General features: G+C 41.2%; 1 protein-coding gene across 1 annotated transcript; it reads left to right on the forward strand.

The window, feature by feature from the left end:
* Positions 1 to 1,912: 1,912 nt before the first annotated feature.
* Positions 1,913 to 12,825, forward strand: LOC145799339 (uncharacterized). Its single transcript, XM_082888896.1, has 7 exons — positions 1,913 to 2,285; positions 4,713 to 8,138; positions 8,220 to 8,680; positions 9,815 to 10,063; positions 10,232 to 10,471; positions 11,753 to 11,878; positions 12,784 to 12,825. The coding sequence occupies exons 2-7, from the start codon at positions 4,934 to 4,936 to the stop codon at positions 12,823 to 12,825; spliced, it is 4,323 nt and encodes a 1,440-aa protein (XP_082745022.1). The 5' UTR covers positions 1,913 to 2,285; positions 4,713 to 4,933.
* Positions 12,826 to 18,271: the final 5,446 nt, after the last annotated feature.

An 18,271-nucleotide genomic window follows, 5' to 3' on the forward strand; every position in this document is an offset into this window, starting at 1 on the left:
TTCTTATCGAACTTGCTACGTAGATAATTTGGCACAAATACGTAGCAGACGCATCTAAATACTCGAAAGTGACTTACTGTGGGCTTTGTGTGCCATAACTTTTGGAAGGTGAGACAACCCCAAACCTGTTTGAGGTAACTTGTTGATCACATGAGTTGTTGTCTTCATACATTCAACCAAAAATTTGCTAGGCACATTCTTAGTATGTAGCATGCTCTGACAAGTTTCTACAACATGTCTATTCGTTTTTTCAGCTACTTCATTCTGTTGTAAAGTACCTAAGTAGGTAAACTAATGTTGAATTTGGCATTCTTTAAGATAGTTAGAGAACTCATCTGATGAATATTCTCCTCCATTATCTGTTCGCAAGCATCAAATTTTCTTTCCAAGCTCACTTTCAACCTTCTTATAAAATTCTTTGAACTTAGCCAGAACTTCAGACTTCTCTTTCATAAAATACACCCACATGTACCTTGAGAAGTCGTCAATGAAAGTCACCATGTAATGCATTTCACTGATTGATGCTTGCTTGACCGGTCTGAAGACATCTGAGTGGATAAGCTCTAAGGATTCCTTAGCTCTATACTTTGAATCGTTATATGGTAACTGATGTGCCTTACCATACTGACATCTGACACAAATTGTATCTTCTCAAATATCCAATTAAGGAAGGCCCTTGAGCATAGACTTCTTCATCATTATTTTTAGCTTGTGATAGCTCATGTGACCCAAGCGTGCATGCCAAAGGTCTGCAGTCTCATTATTTCGAGTCTTATCTATGTAGGCTGATTCTGTTAACATTATGTAAATAGGCTCCAACCGTCTTCTCTCCATGATGGGAGTTGTAGACACCCCATTTTGACCGGCCCTAAGACTCGGGCGCTTTCTTTTGATTACCCGATGATGACAATTAGAATGTGTTTCTCACAAAATTCTCAGTAAGAAAGATGGAATTTAAGTTTTAATCCCAACCTTCACCCATTTTTTTGGCCAAACTATTTTATACCTTAAAACCCTCTTTTCAAAATATGTTTTTTTAAATGTTTCTACGATGTCCCGAGGCTTCTATTTCGATTAAAATATTGCACTTTTCAGTAAACCGAGTAAGGACAAAGTGGAAATAAATGGAAGGGAGGTGAAATTTTTGAAAAATATTTAAAAATATCTTCTTTATAGGTTTGGAGTTGAAGGAAATAGGAGGGGATGAAAGAAAGCTGGTTTAGGAAAAGGATGAGTATCAAATCATTAAGAAGGAAATGAGCAGTCTTCACTAAATTAGGCATTTCTGTTTGTACACTTAGAATTTAAATGTGAGGCTACCACCATTAGAAAGTAGACTTCTGGGGCTTCAATTTAGACCCAAGAACCACCTTAGACCAAGTCCAAATAAGGGAGATATGCCCATTTGAAGTTGAGCTTAAGAGCAGATTTTGTTGATCCAGCCCGAGACAGCCTTCACTAAATTAGGTATATCTCTTTGTACACTTGGAATTTAAATGTGAGGCCTCCACCATTGGAAAGTAGACTTCTGGGGCTTCAATTTGGACCAAAGAACTGCCTAAAACCAAGTCCATATGGGGGAGATATGCCCATTTGAAGTTGGGCTTAAAAGCAGATTTTGTTGATTCGACCCAAAACAACAATAGCCCATTTTTCTTGGTTTTGGTTCGGTTGGGACAACCCATTTACCCATTTTTTGAGCCATTCAAGTGCATCCACTCATCCTCCATTATACCTAATCATCCTCCATAGTCAAAAAGATATTTTGTTTGCATCCATAAAGGAGTATCCCATGCAACCACCTTGAAAATTTGCCCTCCTATCACATTCTTGTCTCCCACCTTGTCTCCCACCTTCTTTTTGACCTTTACTCTCCCTCATTGCCTATATAGAATGATCATATTGTAAGAGAGGGAGAGGACCACGAAATTGAAGAGAAAGGAGTGAGAAAAGAGTGAAAAAAGAGAGAAAATTTGAGTTGTTTAGCCAAAAATATTTCTATCTTCCATATACACCCCATACCTTCCATAGCTACTGAAATTCCTCATTTCCATACACCAAAACCACTCCAAAAATTCTGATATAGCCAAAGATCAATCGCCTCGATCATAAGGAAGAATGTTTAGTGATTGAAAGTGAGAAAAACTTGAGAGTTAGCCACTTTCCATACCACAAACTCCATAAACTCCATAATTTCGAATTGAGGATTTGAGAACACACTTCCTACACTTGAGGGTGATCAAGAGGAAGTTTGGAAATCAAGAAGTTCAATCTTTCTTTGGAAGGTGAATTTTTAATCTTCCATTTTCTTATATTTTATATTTATATTCTTGCTTCTTATTTCATTGTGTTTTGTTATAATCCAAGTAGTTTGTTTATCTCATATTTATTTTCTTACTTTATATTTCATAGTGTGTTGTTATAATCCTAGTGGTTTGTTTCGCTCATAATTATTTATTTATTTATTTTTATTCGCATACTTTAATTTCATATTAGTTTTGTTGTAATCTTGCATGTTTTACCTCATATTTATTTATTTATTTTTTTTTTTTCGTGTATTAGTCTCATATTAGTTCCGTTATAATCTTGCATGTTCTATCTTATATTTGTTTTATTGCTTTAGGTTTATATTGTGAGTTTGCACTTTTTATTTTTTTATTTTTTATTTTTCTTTTCTTTTTTAATCTAACCGGTAGTGGTTAGTTGAGCCACCTACATATTTTTTTTGTTTGTTCCTTTTCTTGGTTTTGCAACAAGACAGGTTTTGCTTGGCCTAGTTCGCCGGCCGGCCTATTTGGCCGGTCGGTTAGCTTCTTCCGAACAAGATGGCGTAATCTCCCAATATTGACCAATTTCCGCCGGCGGTTCTAAAGAACATGAAGCTTTTATTTTATTTATTTATTTTATTTTGAGTGTATTGTGAGGTTTTTATTTTGTTGTAATATTCTCCTCATCCCTCTCTAATTTGGTTTGTAATTATTCTTTAAATGTTGTAATAATTCCCCGCCCCTCTTCTTTCTATCCCGTTCTTTTACTCGCTTTCTTTATTTGTACATAAACATCATATTTATTTTTCATCATAGTTATGCTTTGCATCCATGTTTCATGCATCTTGATTCGGCTAAGTTTGCATTTGTGGATTTAATCAATTCCTATGTGATTATGTGCGCTACCTCATGTTCTTGAGATGATTCACATATCATATTTTAGAAGCCGAATCTTTAGTTGCATCTCATGAGTGAATTGCATTAGGATTTTGTATATAAGATCATGCATATTTTACTAACTTTGTTTTGCAGCTTGTTCGTGGGACGTCAAACATGTAAGTTTTTATGCTTTAGCATCCCGTGTGTGTGTATTTTTCTTACTATGTCTAGCATTCTACCATGAGGCTAGTTGCTTATGTGATATAACTCTATGAATGCCAGTGGATGGAGGTTGTGTCGCTTAATTTGGAATGATGTTGATTTTTCATGCTTGTAAACTCAATTTATTTGGGTTGTACATCGTCAAAACTCTTTCAAAATGCATGATATCAAATTACTCCAAAATGAATGGCATAGTCTATACTTGTATGCTTCACATAGTAAATTTTAGGATTCATTAACTAATCAGAACATGAACATATAAATAAAATAAAATTCATATCATGGTTAGTAAAGGCCGATCTTTGATCGGGTGGGCGGGGGTGCTCATTATTGACCTTCCCCTCTCATACCTAAGGTTCCGAGCCAAGCATCCTTGGTTACGACGAACAGTGGCCTTGGCACGAGTTATGGGTTTCCTAATTTTCCCAAAATAAATATTAGGTGGCGACTCTGAGATCTGATGACGCAGTCCATTTTTGACAAAATTGCAATAAAATGGATTTTCAATAAAAGTTGTCAAATCTGGACTCTCATCTATGTTTCACATTGTACTCGTGAGAATAGATCAAAGAGATCTCGGGGGTCCGAACTGTTTAACGCGCGCGGGTACCCCCCGGGCATGTTACAGTTTCTGGCGACTCTGCTGGGGATTTTATGAAACCTTGACTCGAACTCCATGATATGACCTTTATTTTCAATTATATGTTCATTGCATTGCATTCATTGGTGCACTTCAAGTCCTTGTGTTGCCCAGATACTGGTGGGAGCACAGGTAAGCTTTTTGTGACACTATACCTATTTTTACGATACTTTAGAGGCCTTGTGTTGTAACCTTTTGAGATTTGTCAAAAGGGTAGCTTTGCTATGTAGCCCTGCTATCTAGCTTTGCTATCTAAGGTTCTCAGACTCCGAAGAGAGGCTATTTGACTCTTCTGATTTCCTGGGATCTTTATTGGTTATGACCCAAAGGACTCTTTGGTAACGTCACCTTGGCTTCAACCCGTAAAGTAGAGCCAACCTTATACATATAATGAGCTCTAGTACCTTCCAAAATTAGGACAGGATGCTCTCCCATTTCTAGGATGTATGATGCCGCTTGTTTGAATAGTGAAACCCTAGATCATTTCAAAGTTAGGACAGGGTAACCCTAGCCCCCATAGGGGTGTTTGTTCTCTTTCATGCTATGTGTTATGCGCAATGTATGGGGATTCTTAGATTCAGATGAGTGGTTCAGTCATTTCAGCTTGTGTGGTTGAGTTCAATTTTTTTTCAACATGAGTTAGCAGTAATCAGTTGAGCTGGGATGCTGATGAAATTCTGATTGGGAGTCCCATTTTGTTTCAGCAAGGTAGTCGAGCACTATAGCTTCCGAAAGGTCTAATATCCCCCAAGTTCTGTGGACCCGCGTTGGTAGACTTTGCAAAAGTACAGATTTGGTTCAGGGTCAGCCAGTGTTAGTTTCTTTGCCACCGGTTACACGAAGAAAAGCAAAAGCTTCATCAACTGTCCAGAATACCCCTTCTTCACCTGCTAGATCATCACCACTTAACTCACCAGAATCAGTGATGGCTCAAATTCCAGAAAATATAGCAGACATACTACTGGGCCTTCAACGGAGCATGGATATTGTTGCCACTACGGTTTCTGCCCAAGGCACTACTCTTGCTGCTCAAGGCAATACTCTTGCTGAACTGCAACGCTCATCTGGGGCATCCATTACTCAACCACCTCCGGTGACTCAGCCAGTTCCGCCTCCACCTCCACCGGTTGACGAGTTTCCTGAACCTAATTCACCAGAAGATCTGAGGGTTCCTGCACAAACTTCAGGAGGATCATTTCCTCTTCCACAACCAGTGGGAGGGCTCCATCCCTCTGAAGCACCTGAGTCTGACTCAACTATGTTGAAGCTGGCCAAGTTGGAAAAACTTTTCAAAAAGGCACAAGGAGTCAATTCAATCCCGGACATCGAAGACGGGTACACTGAGACAGCTGTGAAGTTGCCAGAACGGTTTAAAATGCCACACATTGATAGGTTTGATGGCTCCGGTGACCCAATGGTGCACATTCGCCTATTCTCTGATGTCTTAAAGCCTATGGGTTTGACTCGTCCGCAAAAGCTCTCTTTATTCGGACGAACTTTGTCAGGAGTGGCTGCCATCTGGTACGCCAAGTTAGAGGACTCGGTAAAACAAAGTTGGGAAGAGTTAGCCGGGGCCTTTATCACCCAGTATGCTTATAACACCCAGATTGAGGTGACTACTCGGGAATTAGAAGCCACCCGTCAAGAGCCCAATGAAAGTTTCATGACCTTTATCACCAGATGGAGGGCAAAAGCAGCAATGATGACCAACAGACCACTTGAAAAGGACCAAATTCGTATGATAGTCAGAAATCTACATGGAAAGATGTTACAAAAAATGATAGTCCTCCCGCTCTTCACTTTTAATGACTTAAAAGAGATAGGGGTTCAGATAGAGGATGCCATCAAACAGGGAATTATTGATGATAAGGAACCTGTTCGGAAACCTTTTGGTCGCAGTTCCAATACTACCACCAGTGGTAGCACAGCTGTGAAACCCTCTGAAATCAACTTGGTTGCCACCACCACTAAAATAGCCGATCCCTTTGCTCATGCTGGCCTGCAAAACACAACCCGAGCTCCAAGTAGAACATTCACTCCTCTCTATATGTCACTCTCTAAAGCAATGAACATCTTGATAAAAAGAGGGTACTTGACACCTTTGGACCCCCGACCTCTTCCCGAACCTCTCCCAGCCAAACATGACCCTACCAAACACTGTGCTTTCCACCAACAACCAGGACATGACACTGATCGTTGCTTTCGTCTCCAACATAAGATCCAAGATCTCATAGACAATAAAGTCATAGCTCCCCCACAACCGCCAAAACCCAACGTCACTACCAACCCGTTGCCACCCCATGACAGAGTTCCATCACCTCCTCATCTTAACCTCATCCATACACTTTCATCCACCTTCAACCCCAGTATCTATATCACACCTACTCATTTACCAAAACCTGAGGTATATATTCCTGAAGGCATTGAGTTATGCATGATGGATGCACCTCCAACCCAGCCAAAACCCCAAAACCCTATGGTGGTAGTACCTATGCTTGAGGCTGGCAAACTATCAGAGAAAAAGTATGATCCTAGCCGGTATATTATTCCCGATGGTCAACTAAAGCTTGAGGTTGATCTGCCTGACTCATTTTCTATCAATGTTGTCAGAGATGATGTACTTGAAAAGGGGTTGGATGATTTGGCCGACCCAGAGGAGGACTTGGCTAATCTTCATTTCTTCGAAGAATTAGATCTTGAGAATGTGCAGAGGGCATGGTGGGAACCGGAGAATTACAGTCACAGTTGGTCAAGCAATGATGAAACTTCTGCTGAGGAAACTGAAAGAAAAAGACTTGATTTCGGGAAACCTGTTAAATGTGGCAAAGGAAAGAGGTCCAAAGGAAGAGAAGAAGAACCAGAAAGCCAGCTAGAGCATACTGTTGGAATGATTCAAGCAGCGCTAGATAATTGCCTCTCAGTCAACGAAGGCGAATGGTGGGATGATAATGACCTACAACTGGCCCATACTGATGATGAATGGGTAAACCATGTGCCGGATGAGACTTGGTATGCAGACGAAATTGATCATTTGACTAGGAGTGGGCGCTACTTCAAGCCTCCACATCTAGACCAAGGAGAACCCTCTGGCAAAGATAAAGAGGTAGAGAAAGAGAAAGAGAAAGAAAAAGGAAAAGAGGTAGAAGAAGACCTGGTTCTAAAACAACTGAAAAAGATCCAAGCAAACATTTCTATTTGGGGTCTTCTCATGGCTTCTCGAGAACATCGACAGGCAATGTTGTCAATGTTGAGCAAGGCTAAGCTGTCAATTGACACCACTCCTGAGCAACTAGTGTCATTAATCACCCCGAGAGAAACAATCCCAGCAATAACTTTTGCTGACAAAGAGTTGCCACAAGAAGGATCGGGACATAATAAGCCTCTGTACGTATCACTGGAATGCAGAAAGAAATGGATACCGATTGTTCTGATTGACACCGGATCAGCCATCAATGTTTGCCCTACACGCACTGCTTATGCAATCGGGCTAAAGCCGGTAGATTTCACGCCCACTACTCAATTGATCCGGGCCTATGATAATACTAGTCGGGAAGTGATGGGGACAATCAAAGTACAAATAGCAGTGGGTCCATCTGAGCACGAAGCTGAATTTCATGTCATGGATGTTCCCGCGACATTCAACTTGCTATTGGGAAGGCCCTGGCTTCATCAGATAAAAGCTGTATCATCCACATTACATCAATTGGTAAAGTACCCATACGGCGGAGGAATTGCCACTGTCTTCGGAAATTCATCCATTCATCCTCCCCCAGAAGTCACAACACCACTGCTAGAAATACAGCATGGGGAAGAAGATGTATTCCTATCAGGTTTTACATTGGCAGAGGCCCAGCTAGTTCAAACGCTCATGGCAGAAGATGAAGGTGTATACGTCAGTGCCCAATCAATCTATTTCATGAGTAAACTAGGTCACATTCCAGGGATGGGATTGGGACAAAGTGGCAGGAAAAGTATTACTACAGCCAGTGAAGTACCTCATAACCCACATGCATTCGGACTGGGGTATGCACCCACAGTTGATGACTGGAAAAGGAAAACTGAAGAGATCAGGGACAGGATCAAGGCCAAGAGAACCGGGCAGCAGTTTGAGTTAGTTCATAAGCCAATTCGTGGGACCTTGAACGGACGCTTTGTCCGCCAAGGAGAAGACTTCCCTTTCTGTGGTTTCCCTGAGCCCTGGATTGATCAAGTGGAGAAAAAGAGATACCCTGGGTTTGAGATCTTCTTCGATCATCAGCTTTCTGACAGTGATGAGGAGGGGGTAGATCCTAGTATCGACATCAGACAAGATAGAGAGGTCAGCTCCGAAAGCAGCACAGAGGAAGTTCTGGGTCTAACACTGGCTGACTTACTGATAGAATCACATACTAACGCTGAACCGATGAATTTGGGGGATATGACCATTGCCGTGATCGGGGAAGAGGTACCTGCTGACTGTTCAAGCTTCATCATGGATGCGGTGAATGGCTCACAAATAAATTGGCATTTTGAAAAAAGTTGTATTGAGAGTTCTGAATTGGCTGTTGAGTCTGAGTTTGGTGGGCCTGTGGGGGTAGAAGCAGATTTAAGTTTGTCTAAAATGTCTGAGTCTTCTTTTTCTTTCTCTTTTGAGTCTGTTGCAACTTGTGAGCCCGAGGCTTTGAATGAAGATGTGATTTCCGCTTACTTTTCTGTGCCCATAGTTCATAATATTGACCAAAATTTTCAAAATTTTGATGAAAACGAAGAGGAAGAAATCCCTCGGGCTTTGAAAGATTTAATCGACTGGGAGGAAGAAAGGCGTGCTAAGCCATTAGTGGATGAAATTGTTTCTGTAAATGTGAGTACTGAAAAAGATCCTCGCTTGATTCAAATTGGTTCTACATTGTCTTCAGAGGAACGTGAACAATTAGTTGCTTTATTAACAGAATTCAAAGATGTTTTTGCATGGTCCTACGAAGACATGCCAGGAATTGACCCTGAGATTGTACAGCATAGGATCCCTCTCGACCCTGGGGCCCGACCTGTCAAACAGAAGCTTCGCAGAATTCGTCCTGATTGGGCCTTAAAAATTAAAGAAGAGGTTACTAAGCAAATCAATGCTGGTTTTTTGCTAGTATCAGAATATCCTACTTGGTTAGCCAATATTGTGCCAGTTCCGAAGAAAGACGGCAGAATTCGAGTTTGTGTTGACTTCCGGGATTTGAATAAGGCTAGCCCAAAAGATGATTTCCCATTGCCACATATCGACGAATTGGTAGACTTCACTGCAGGACATGCTTTACTGTCATTCATGGATGGTTTTTCAGGATATAACCAAATCCTCATGGCTCCAGAGGACAGAGAAAAGACAGCATTTACCACACCATGGGGGACATACTGCTACAGGGTTATGCCATTCGGTTTGAAGAATGCCGGGGCTACTTACCAGAGAGCTGCTACCACTCTTTTGCATGATATGATCCACAAGGAAGTTGAGGTGTATGTAGATGACATGATTGTCAAGTCCAAAGATCGGGAAAGCCATTACACTGCATTGAAGAAATTCTTTGAGAGAATTAGGGAATACAAGCTAAGGCTAAATCCACAAAAATGCACCTTTGGGGTAACTGCGGGTAAGATGTTAGGATTTCTGATCACACAACGGGGAATCGAAGTTGATCCATCTAAAATTAAGGCCATCTTAGAAATGCCGCCACCAATGACTGAAAAAGAGGTGCGGGGTTTTCTAGGAAAGGTGCAATTCATAAGGAGGTTTATTTCAAAGCTAACCTTGACTTGTGAACCACTGTTTGGTCTCCTGAAGAAAGGGAAGAAGTTCCAATGGAATAATCGATGTCAGTTTGCATTCGAGCAAGTCAAGCAGTATCTGCGGAATCCACCTGTGTTATCACCGCCCGAGCCAGGAAAACCGCTAATTTTGTATTTATCAGTGACTGAATCAACCATGGGATGTATGCTTGCTCAAGAGTCAGATGAGAAAGTGGAGAAAGCCATCTACTACTTGAGTAAGAAGATGCTTGACTACGAGATCCGCTATACTTCCTTGGAAAAGGCTTGCTTGGCTTTGGTTTGGGCCACCAAGAAGTTGAGACACTACTTGTTAGCTCACTCGGTAATTCTGGTTTCAAGATTAGACCCCATCAAATATCTCTTTGAGAAACCAGCTCTTACCGGCAGGCTAGCTCGTTGGTTACTCTTGCTTTCTGAATTTGACCTTAAGTATGTCACTCGCAAATCTGTCAAAGGAAGGGCTGTAGCGGAATTTTTGGCTGATCACCCAATTGAAGGAGGAGAAGATGTGGAGTACTCATTCCCAGATGAAGAGGTCATGCAGATAGAAGAAGACACTTGGAAGTTGTACTTTGATGGAGCGTCTAATCAATTTGGCTATGGAATAGGCGTGTTGCTCATAGCGCCGGATGATTCCCATATCCCCTTAGCTTTCAAACTCCAATTCAGGGTATCTAATAACCAAGCAGAGTATGAGGCATGCATTGCTGGATTGGAAGCAGCCCTGGAACTAGGGGCAATAAGGTTGGATGTGATTGGGGACTCAAACTTGGTCGTCTCTCAAGCCAACGGAGATTGGAAAGTTAAAGAGGAAAAAATGAAAGTCTACCATCAAACCTTGGACATGTTGATCCCGAGGTTCGAAAAACTGACTTTTACGCACTTGGTAAGAGAGAACAACCGATTTGCTGATGCGTTGGCAACCTTAGCATCAATGATAGATATACCGGTCGGGGTCAAGATGCGTCCGATCCTTATAGAACAAAGGTACACCCCCGCATATGAAATGATAGCCGTAACGGAAGAAGTTCAAGATGAAAACCCTTGGTACTTTGATATTTGGAATTTTCTGGAAAGCGGTACATATCCACAAGGGGCAAACACCAAAGACAAAAGGGGGATACGGCGTCTTGCCACTCAGTTTGTCATTTGTGGAGATAAGTTATATAAGAGAGGGCATCTGGGAATGCACAAGCTATGTGTAGAAGAAGAAGAGGCAAAACGTATCATGGAAGCCATCCATGGAGGAGAGTGTGGAGCCCATATGAACGGTATAATGCTAGCTAGAAAAATCCTTAGACAAGGATACTACTGGTTAACCATGGAAAGTGATTGCATCAACTTTGTTAGGCGATGCCACAAATGTCAAATCCATGCCAATCGCATGAACATCCCGCCATCAAAACTCTACAACATGACTTCGCCTTGGCCTTTCTCAGTTTGGGGCATAGATGTCATCGGGGCAGTCACACCGAAAGGTTCAAATGGGCATCAGTTCATCTTGGTTGCCATTGACTATTTTACCAAATGGGTTGAAGCACAGTCATATTCTGTGTTGAAAACATCACATGTGGCCAAATTTATCAAGAACAACATTATCTGCAGATACGGGGTGCCAAACGAATTAATTTCAGACAATGGCTCCCATTTCAAAGGAGAAGTGGCAGTTCTACTTGAGAAGTATAACGTGGCTTTTCACAAGTCATCAACTTACAGGCCACAAACCAATGGAGCCGTTGAAGCTGCAAATAAAAACATCAAGAACATTCTGTGTAAGATGGTAGAAACTTATAAAGATTGGCCAGAGAAGTTGCCTTTTGCACTTTGGGGATACAGGACATCAATCCGAACATCTACAGGGGCAACCCCTTACTCTTTGGTATATGGAATGGAGGCTGTTTTGCCGATTGAGTTGGAAGTGCCTTCATTAAGGATTATGGCTGAATGTCAGATAACAGAAGCTGATTGGCAACAGAACCGATTTGAGGAACTATTTTTGTTTGATGAGCGAAGGTTGAAGGCGTTATACCACATTCAGGGGTATCAACGCAGGATTGCCAGAGCATTCAACAAAAAGGTTAGATCCAGGAATTTGAGGGAAGGGGACTTAGTGTTGAAAGACAACCGAGCTCCTATTCACGATCCTAGGGGCAAGTTTAGACCCAATTGGACGGGTCCCTACATCATTAAATCAATCTGGTCAGGAGGAGCAGCCATTCTCATGGATTTGGATGGTTTGGAGTTCTCACAACCAATCAACATGGACAAGCTGAAGAAGTACTACCCTTGAGAAGCTCGCAAGGTTGAAAACCCGAAAGGGCGACTTTGGCAAAAGTTAGAGTAAAAAAAAAAAAAAAAAAAAAAAAAAAATGAAAATGATGAAAAGCTTGCAAGGTTGAAAACCCGAAAGGGCGACTTTGGCAAAAAAAAAAAAAAAAAAAAAAAAAAAAAAAAAAAAAAAAAAAAAAAAAAAAAAAAAAAAAAAAATGATGAAAAGCTCGCAAGGTTGAAAACCCGAAAGGGTGACTTTGGCAAAAGTTAGAGCACAAAAGGAGAGTGTCAATACCCGAGTGAACCTTAACCGGAACTACGTATGGCCTGATTCCGATCTTTGGGATACGTAGGCAGCTTCATCTTGAAGTTCGGCCTTAATCATTTGTCAACTCACTCATCTCGTCCATGTTTGATTGGTGTATCTTTATTCGGCTCGGCTATCCATATTTAATGGCTCGTCCCCATTTGATTCAGTTGTCCTATTTCTCCTTCAGACGAGTTCAGTCAAAAGATGAATTCGAGTGTACATCTCAAGGGTTGATTTCATGTTGATCGAGTAGTGGTCATTTGCAAAAATAGATTTTGAGGACTTTTAATGAAGTTGACTGATTTTCTCAAAAATTATTCCATTTTTCAAAACTCAGACCATTCTTTGGACCAAAAAGAGAAAATTTTCAGTGCTCATAATTTGGCTTATATGATTTCAAGGTAGAAAATGGAACAAGTGTGCTAATTTACCTCTCACGTTGATCAAAATCGCTTTAGCAGAAAAGGAAAAACAAAAAAGGAGAAGTGATGAACTAGGGGCACAGTTGAGTCAGGCTTTCTGTCTTTTATCCACACTATCGAGTTCTCGTCACCTTAATCAAGCAATCACAAAAAAATGCACAGTAGTTGTCGCTGACAATCTTTTTCCGTCGGGCGATCGATCGGTGTTACTCTGTTTTGCGTTCATTTTGCTCCGACAAGCGCAAAAGGGTGTGTTTTGGGATGGTTTTTGTTTCATTTTCATTTCATTAAGATTGTGTTTTGTGTTTTGGTCAGTGATAGGCTCAATATTCAGTTCAGAATTCACTAAAATGCAACAATTTTCAAGTTTAAAACAAAATGATTTTTTTTATGTTCAGTGTTGTGCCATTCATGCTATCCAGATTTGTAGAACAAACTTGTTTTATTAAATACCAGGGATCAACCCCGATCAAAGTTGTACAAAAAGGAGTTGAAGCTATAAGTGCTCACTCCAAAAAAAAAAAAAAAAAAAAAAAAAAAAAAAAAAAAAAACAAACAAACAAACAAACATAAGAAAACCAAAAGAGGGAGAGTAGCATCTTCTCAGTTTTTCGGCAGCAACTCGGCGGAGAAGATTACAACCAGCTTCATTTGCACACAGTTTACCATCAGCTGCCTCGTTTCATCTTTACTCCTTCGAAGCTTTTGAAGACTCTGCCTCAGCCTTGGCAGAACTTCCAAAGGAGATTATTCCTCGCCGGCCATCAAATTGGTTGTGCGAAGAAACTCCGAATCGAGTCACGGAGGTCGTTAGTCGTTTCAATTCTTTGTTCTGCTTTTTCAGCACACCAATTTCTACCCGAGCGTCTTTGTACATACGTTGGAGGAGGGAGAGTTGTGCATTTAACCGATGTACCTCACACATCCTGTTCTGCAGTCGACGGGACAAGTTGGAGACCGCTGTCACAGTCTCCACGCATGACCTCAGCGTATACGAGTTTGCTTCGATGTCAGATTGTGCCGCCATGATTTGTTCAACTGACATCGCTGGAAAGTTGAAAACAGGGGAAGGAGGAGGAGCCCGTGGTTGAGGTTCAGGGGAGTCAGAATTGGTCATCTCTATCGTGGACTCGTTCAGGTCTGGAAAAAGAGTGAGAGAACCATGTGAAGAGGCCATGACAGAGGAGAGTAATGCAAAAGAAAGAGGTTGTAGAGTGGTGGCAGAGAAAGTTTGCAGGCTTTGGCTCTGCTTCTCTCTCGCAGGCCTCAACTTAAGAAGAGAGCGAAGGAGAAGACAAAGAGGGAAGAAGGCTGAGATGATCATTGACAATCGGGGCACGATTGGATAGCCTGTCGGTCAGGCGCCGCGATTGTTGAAATCGTGCGCCAGACACAACGCTCGAAGAAGATGACGGAAGAGAGAGTGAGACAAAAACAGAGAGAGAGGCGGGAGAATTGTATATTTATACATATATGTATATATATTGTATATCTATGTATTATATATATTTGTTTGAACGTTTTAGTTACAAGAGTGGCTTGGGTTCAGTGGTTTGGCTCAGTGGTTGAAGGCTGGAAGGTTGAGCCCGAGGTCAGGGGTTCGAACCCCACAAACAAATGTTTCTTTTGTTTTGTTTTGGTCTTATGTATATATATGTCTCATATACCTATATATATATGTTTGTTTGAATATTTTGTCACAAGAATGGCATGGCTCAGTGGTCGAGGACTCGAAGGCCAAACTTGAGATCAGAGGGTCGAACCCCCGTGTCTATGCATTTTTCATTTTTCCTTTCTTTTTTTTGCGTGTTTTGCGTACGTGCGTTGACGTCAGCGAACGGAATATGCCTCCTCAGTAACGGTATCTTTCCGTTGATGGCTGCAAACAGAATATTCCCCGAATCTATGTATGTATACCGTACATGCATGTCTGTGTATATTGTCGTATTTGTATGTATTTTGTCTGTACATAGTATATGTATACGGTATTTGGTTCGAGCATACAATTCCTCCTTACATTCTGTGCATCTAACGCATAATAAAGCACCTATCGCACAATTTCGATTCCATCGCACTGTCTTGTGCAATTTCAATTTAATCGCACTATCTTGCGTATCACACCATCTTGTGCACTCCCTAGGTCTAGGAGACCTTAAATCCTCTGAAGGTGCAATTCCTTTGGTGTTTGTCGTGCCCGAACGACTTCAATGGTCTAAGAATGGTCTAGGAGACCTTAAATCCTCTAAAGGTGCAATTCCTTTGGTGTTTGTCATGCCCGAACGACATCAGATGGTCTGGTATAGCCACCTGCCTGTGATTGCAATGAGTTCCTAGGAGACCAACTGCGACGGTGGAAACTAGAGTTCGAATGGCGATGCCTAGAACGCAAAAGGTTTGGAATTTCCGAGACTAAAGTCTGGTTTAAATACCCAAGGGTGTATCCCCGGCTTGAAATCTGTATGGCAGCCCCATAGGTTGAGATAGCGTGTATGCGCCTCAATTCTGGATACTGAACCAACCTAGTCTGTCACCCCGTTGGAGAATAGGGAAAGTTGTGAATATGATCAGGAAGAAAAGCGACATCGGTGGCTTCTACATGTAGAGGTTACCCCTTGTCATTCTACCATACCTTCTTCCACTTGCGTGAGACGCGTTTGGATTTCGAATCCACCTTTACTCCTTTCACGTGAAACGTGATGTTTACATGGTTAAAACCTTCCCTCTCTCCGTATAAAATACGTTGAGATACGCCTGTTGGTTACACCATTGTCATTTTTCACTTGGTTAAAACCTTCCCCCTCTCCGTATAAAATACGGTTAGGTACGCCTGTTGGTTACACCATTATCATTCTCGTAACCTTCCCTCTCTTCGTATAAAATACGTTGAGATACGCCTGTTGGTTACACCATTATCATTCTCATTGGTTAAAACCTTCCCTCTCTTCGTATAAAATACGTTGAGATACGCCTGTTGGTTACACCATTGTCATTTTCTCTGGTTAAAACCTCCCCTCTCTCCGTATAAAATACGTTGAGATACGCCTGTTGGTTACACCATTGCCATTTTCTCTGGTTAAAACCTTCCCTCTCTCCGTATAAAATACGTTGAGATACGCCTGTTGGTTATACCATTGTCATTCTTATTGGTTAAAACCTTCCCTCTCTCCGTATAAAATACGTTGAGATACGCCTGTTGGTTACACCATTGTCATTTTCTACTTGGTTAAAACCTTCCCCCTCTCCGTATAAAATACGGTTAGGTACGCCTGTTGGTTACACCATTGTCATTTTCTCTGGTTAAAACCTTCCCTCTCTCCGTATAAATACGTTGAGATACGCCTGTTGGTTACACCATTGTCATTTTCTACTTGGTTAAAACCTTCCCCCTCTCCGTATAAAATACGGTTAGGTACGCCTGTTGGTTACACCATTGTCATTTTCTCTGGTTAAAACCTTCCCTCTCTCCGTATAAATACGTTGAGATACGCCTGTTGGTTACACCATTGTCATTTTTCACTTGGTTAAAACCTTCCCCCTCTCCGTATAAAATACGGTTAGGTACGCCTGTTGGTTACACCATTATCATTCTCGTAACCTTCCCTCTCTTCGTATAAAATACGTTGAGATACGCCTGTTGGTTACACCATTGTCATTTTCTCTGGTTAAAACCTTCCCCCTCTCCGTATAAAATACGGTTAGGTACGCCTGTTGGTTACACCATTGTCATTCTCGTTGGTTAAAACCTTCCCTCTCTCCGTATAGAATACGTTGAGATACGCCTGTTGGTTACACCATTGTCATTCTCTTTGGTTAAAACCTTCCCTCTCTTCGTATAAAATACGTTGAGATACGCCTGTTGGTTACACCATTGTCATTTTCTCTGGTTAAAACATTCCCTCTCTCCGTATAAAATACGCTGAGATACGCCTGTTGGTTACACCATTGTTGTTCTCCTTGGTTAAAACCTTCCCTTTCTCCGTGACACATTTGCATGTGATCTTGTGGCACATTTAATGCAATGCATCCCCTGTTATATTTCATATCATTTGCACGAAGCTTGCCTCTTCATTGTTGTCATCTTCATATCTTTATCATCACTCCATGGCATGATATTGCATTGCATAATCATGAATTTTCAAACAACTGGCTTCGCAAAGCGTGTAAGTCCAACCTTCAAACTGCATTTTTGAGCATGTCACTTCCATTCTGCCCCTGAACTACGCTGGTTTGATTCCTTGTAAAAGGATACGTAGGCAACCTTCGGGTTCAACAACTTGCATTGCATCTTGTTTGTTTGCCCAAGTCTTACGGCCTTGTCAAAAGGGTCGTCTTTGGGCTTTGACATTCACTCACGTCATGAAATGACTTTGAGCTCTGTCAAAGAGGGGCAACTGTAGACACCCCATTTTGACCGGCCCTAAGACTCGGGCGCTTTCTTTTGATTACCCGATGATGACAATTAGAATGTGTTTCTCACAAAATTCTCAGTAAGAAAGATGGAATTTAAGTTTTAATCCCAACCTTCACCCATTTTTTTGGCCAAACTATTTTATACCTTAAAACCCTCTTTTCAAAATATGTTTTTTTAAATGTTTCTACGATGTCCCGAGGCTTCTATTTCGATTAAAATATTGCACTTTTCAGTAAACCGAGTAAGGACAAAGTGGAAATAAATGGAAGGGAGGTGAAATTTTTGAAAAATATTTAAAAATATCTTCTTTATAGGTTTGGAGTTGAAGGAAATAGGAGGGGATGAAAGAAAGCTGGTTTAGGAAAAGGATGAGTATCAAATCATTAAGAAGGAAATGAGCAGTCTTCACTAAATTAGGCATTTCTGTTTGTACACTTAGAATTTAAATGTGAGGCTACCACCATTAGAAAGTAGACTTCTGGGGCTTCAATTTAGACCCAAGAACCACCTTAGACCAAGTCCAAATAAGGGAGATATGCCCATTTGAAGTTGAGCTTAAGAGCAGATTTTGTTGATCCAGCCCGAGACAGCCTTCACTAAATTAGGTATATCTCTTTGTACACTTGGAATTTAAATGTGAGGCCTCCACCATTGGAAAGTAGACTTCTGGGGCTTCAATTTGGACCAAAGAACTGCCTAAAACCAAGTCCATATGGGGGAGATATGCCCATTTGAAGTTGGGCTTAAAAGCAGATTTTGTTGATTCGACCCAAAACAACAATAGCCCATTTTTCTTGGTTTTGGTTCGGTTGGGACAACCCATTTACCCATTTTTTGAGCCATTCAAGTGCATCCACTCATCCTCCATTATACCTAATCATCCTCCATAGTCAAAAAGATATTTTGTTTGCATCCATAAAGGAGTATCCCATGCAACCACCTTGAAAATTTGCCCTCCTATCACATTCTTGTCTCCCACCTTGTCTCCCACCTTCTTTTTGACCTTTACTCTCCCTCATTGCCTATATAGAATGATCATATTGTAAGAGAGGGAGA

Source organism: Camellia sinensis, chromosome 9 (genome assembly GCF_055761805.1).
Source record: "Camellia sinensis isolate YWXY chromosome 9, ASM5576180v1, whole genome shotgun sequence".
NCBI lineage: Eukaryota > Viridiplantae > Streptophyta > Magnoliopsida > Ericales > Theaceae > Camellia > Camellia sinensis.

What these genes read in the sequence shown, in the direction of transcription:
- LOC145799339 (XM_082888896.1), top strand. Translation starts at nt 4,934, where the DNA reads ATGGCTCAAATTCCAGAAAATATAGCAGACATACTACTGGGCCTTCAA. An exon ending in CCGAGGCTTTGAATGAAGAT is followed by an intron (nt 8,681 to 9,814) that starts GTGATTTCCGCT and finishes GGTCTCCTGAAG; the next exon opens with AAAGGGAAGAAGTTCCAATG. An exon ending in GCTATACTTCCTTGGAAAAG is followed by an intron (nt 10,064 to 10,231) that starts GCTTGCTTGGCT and finishes TTTGACCTTAAG; the next exon opens with TATGTCACTCGCAAATCTGT.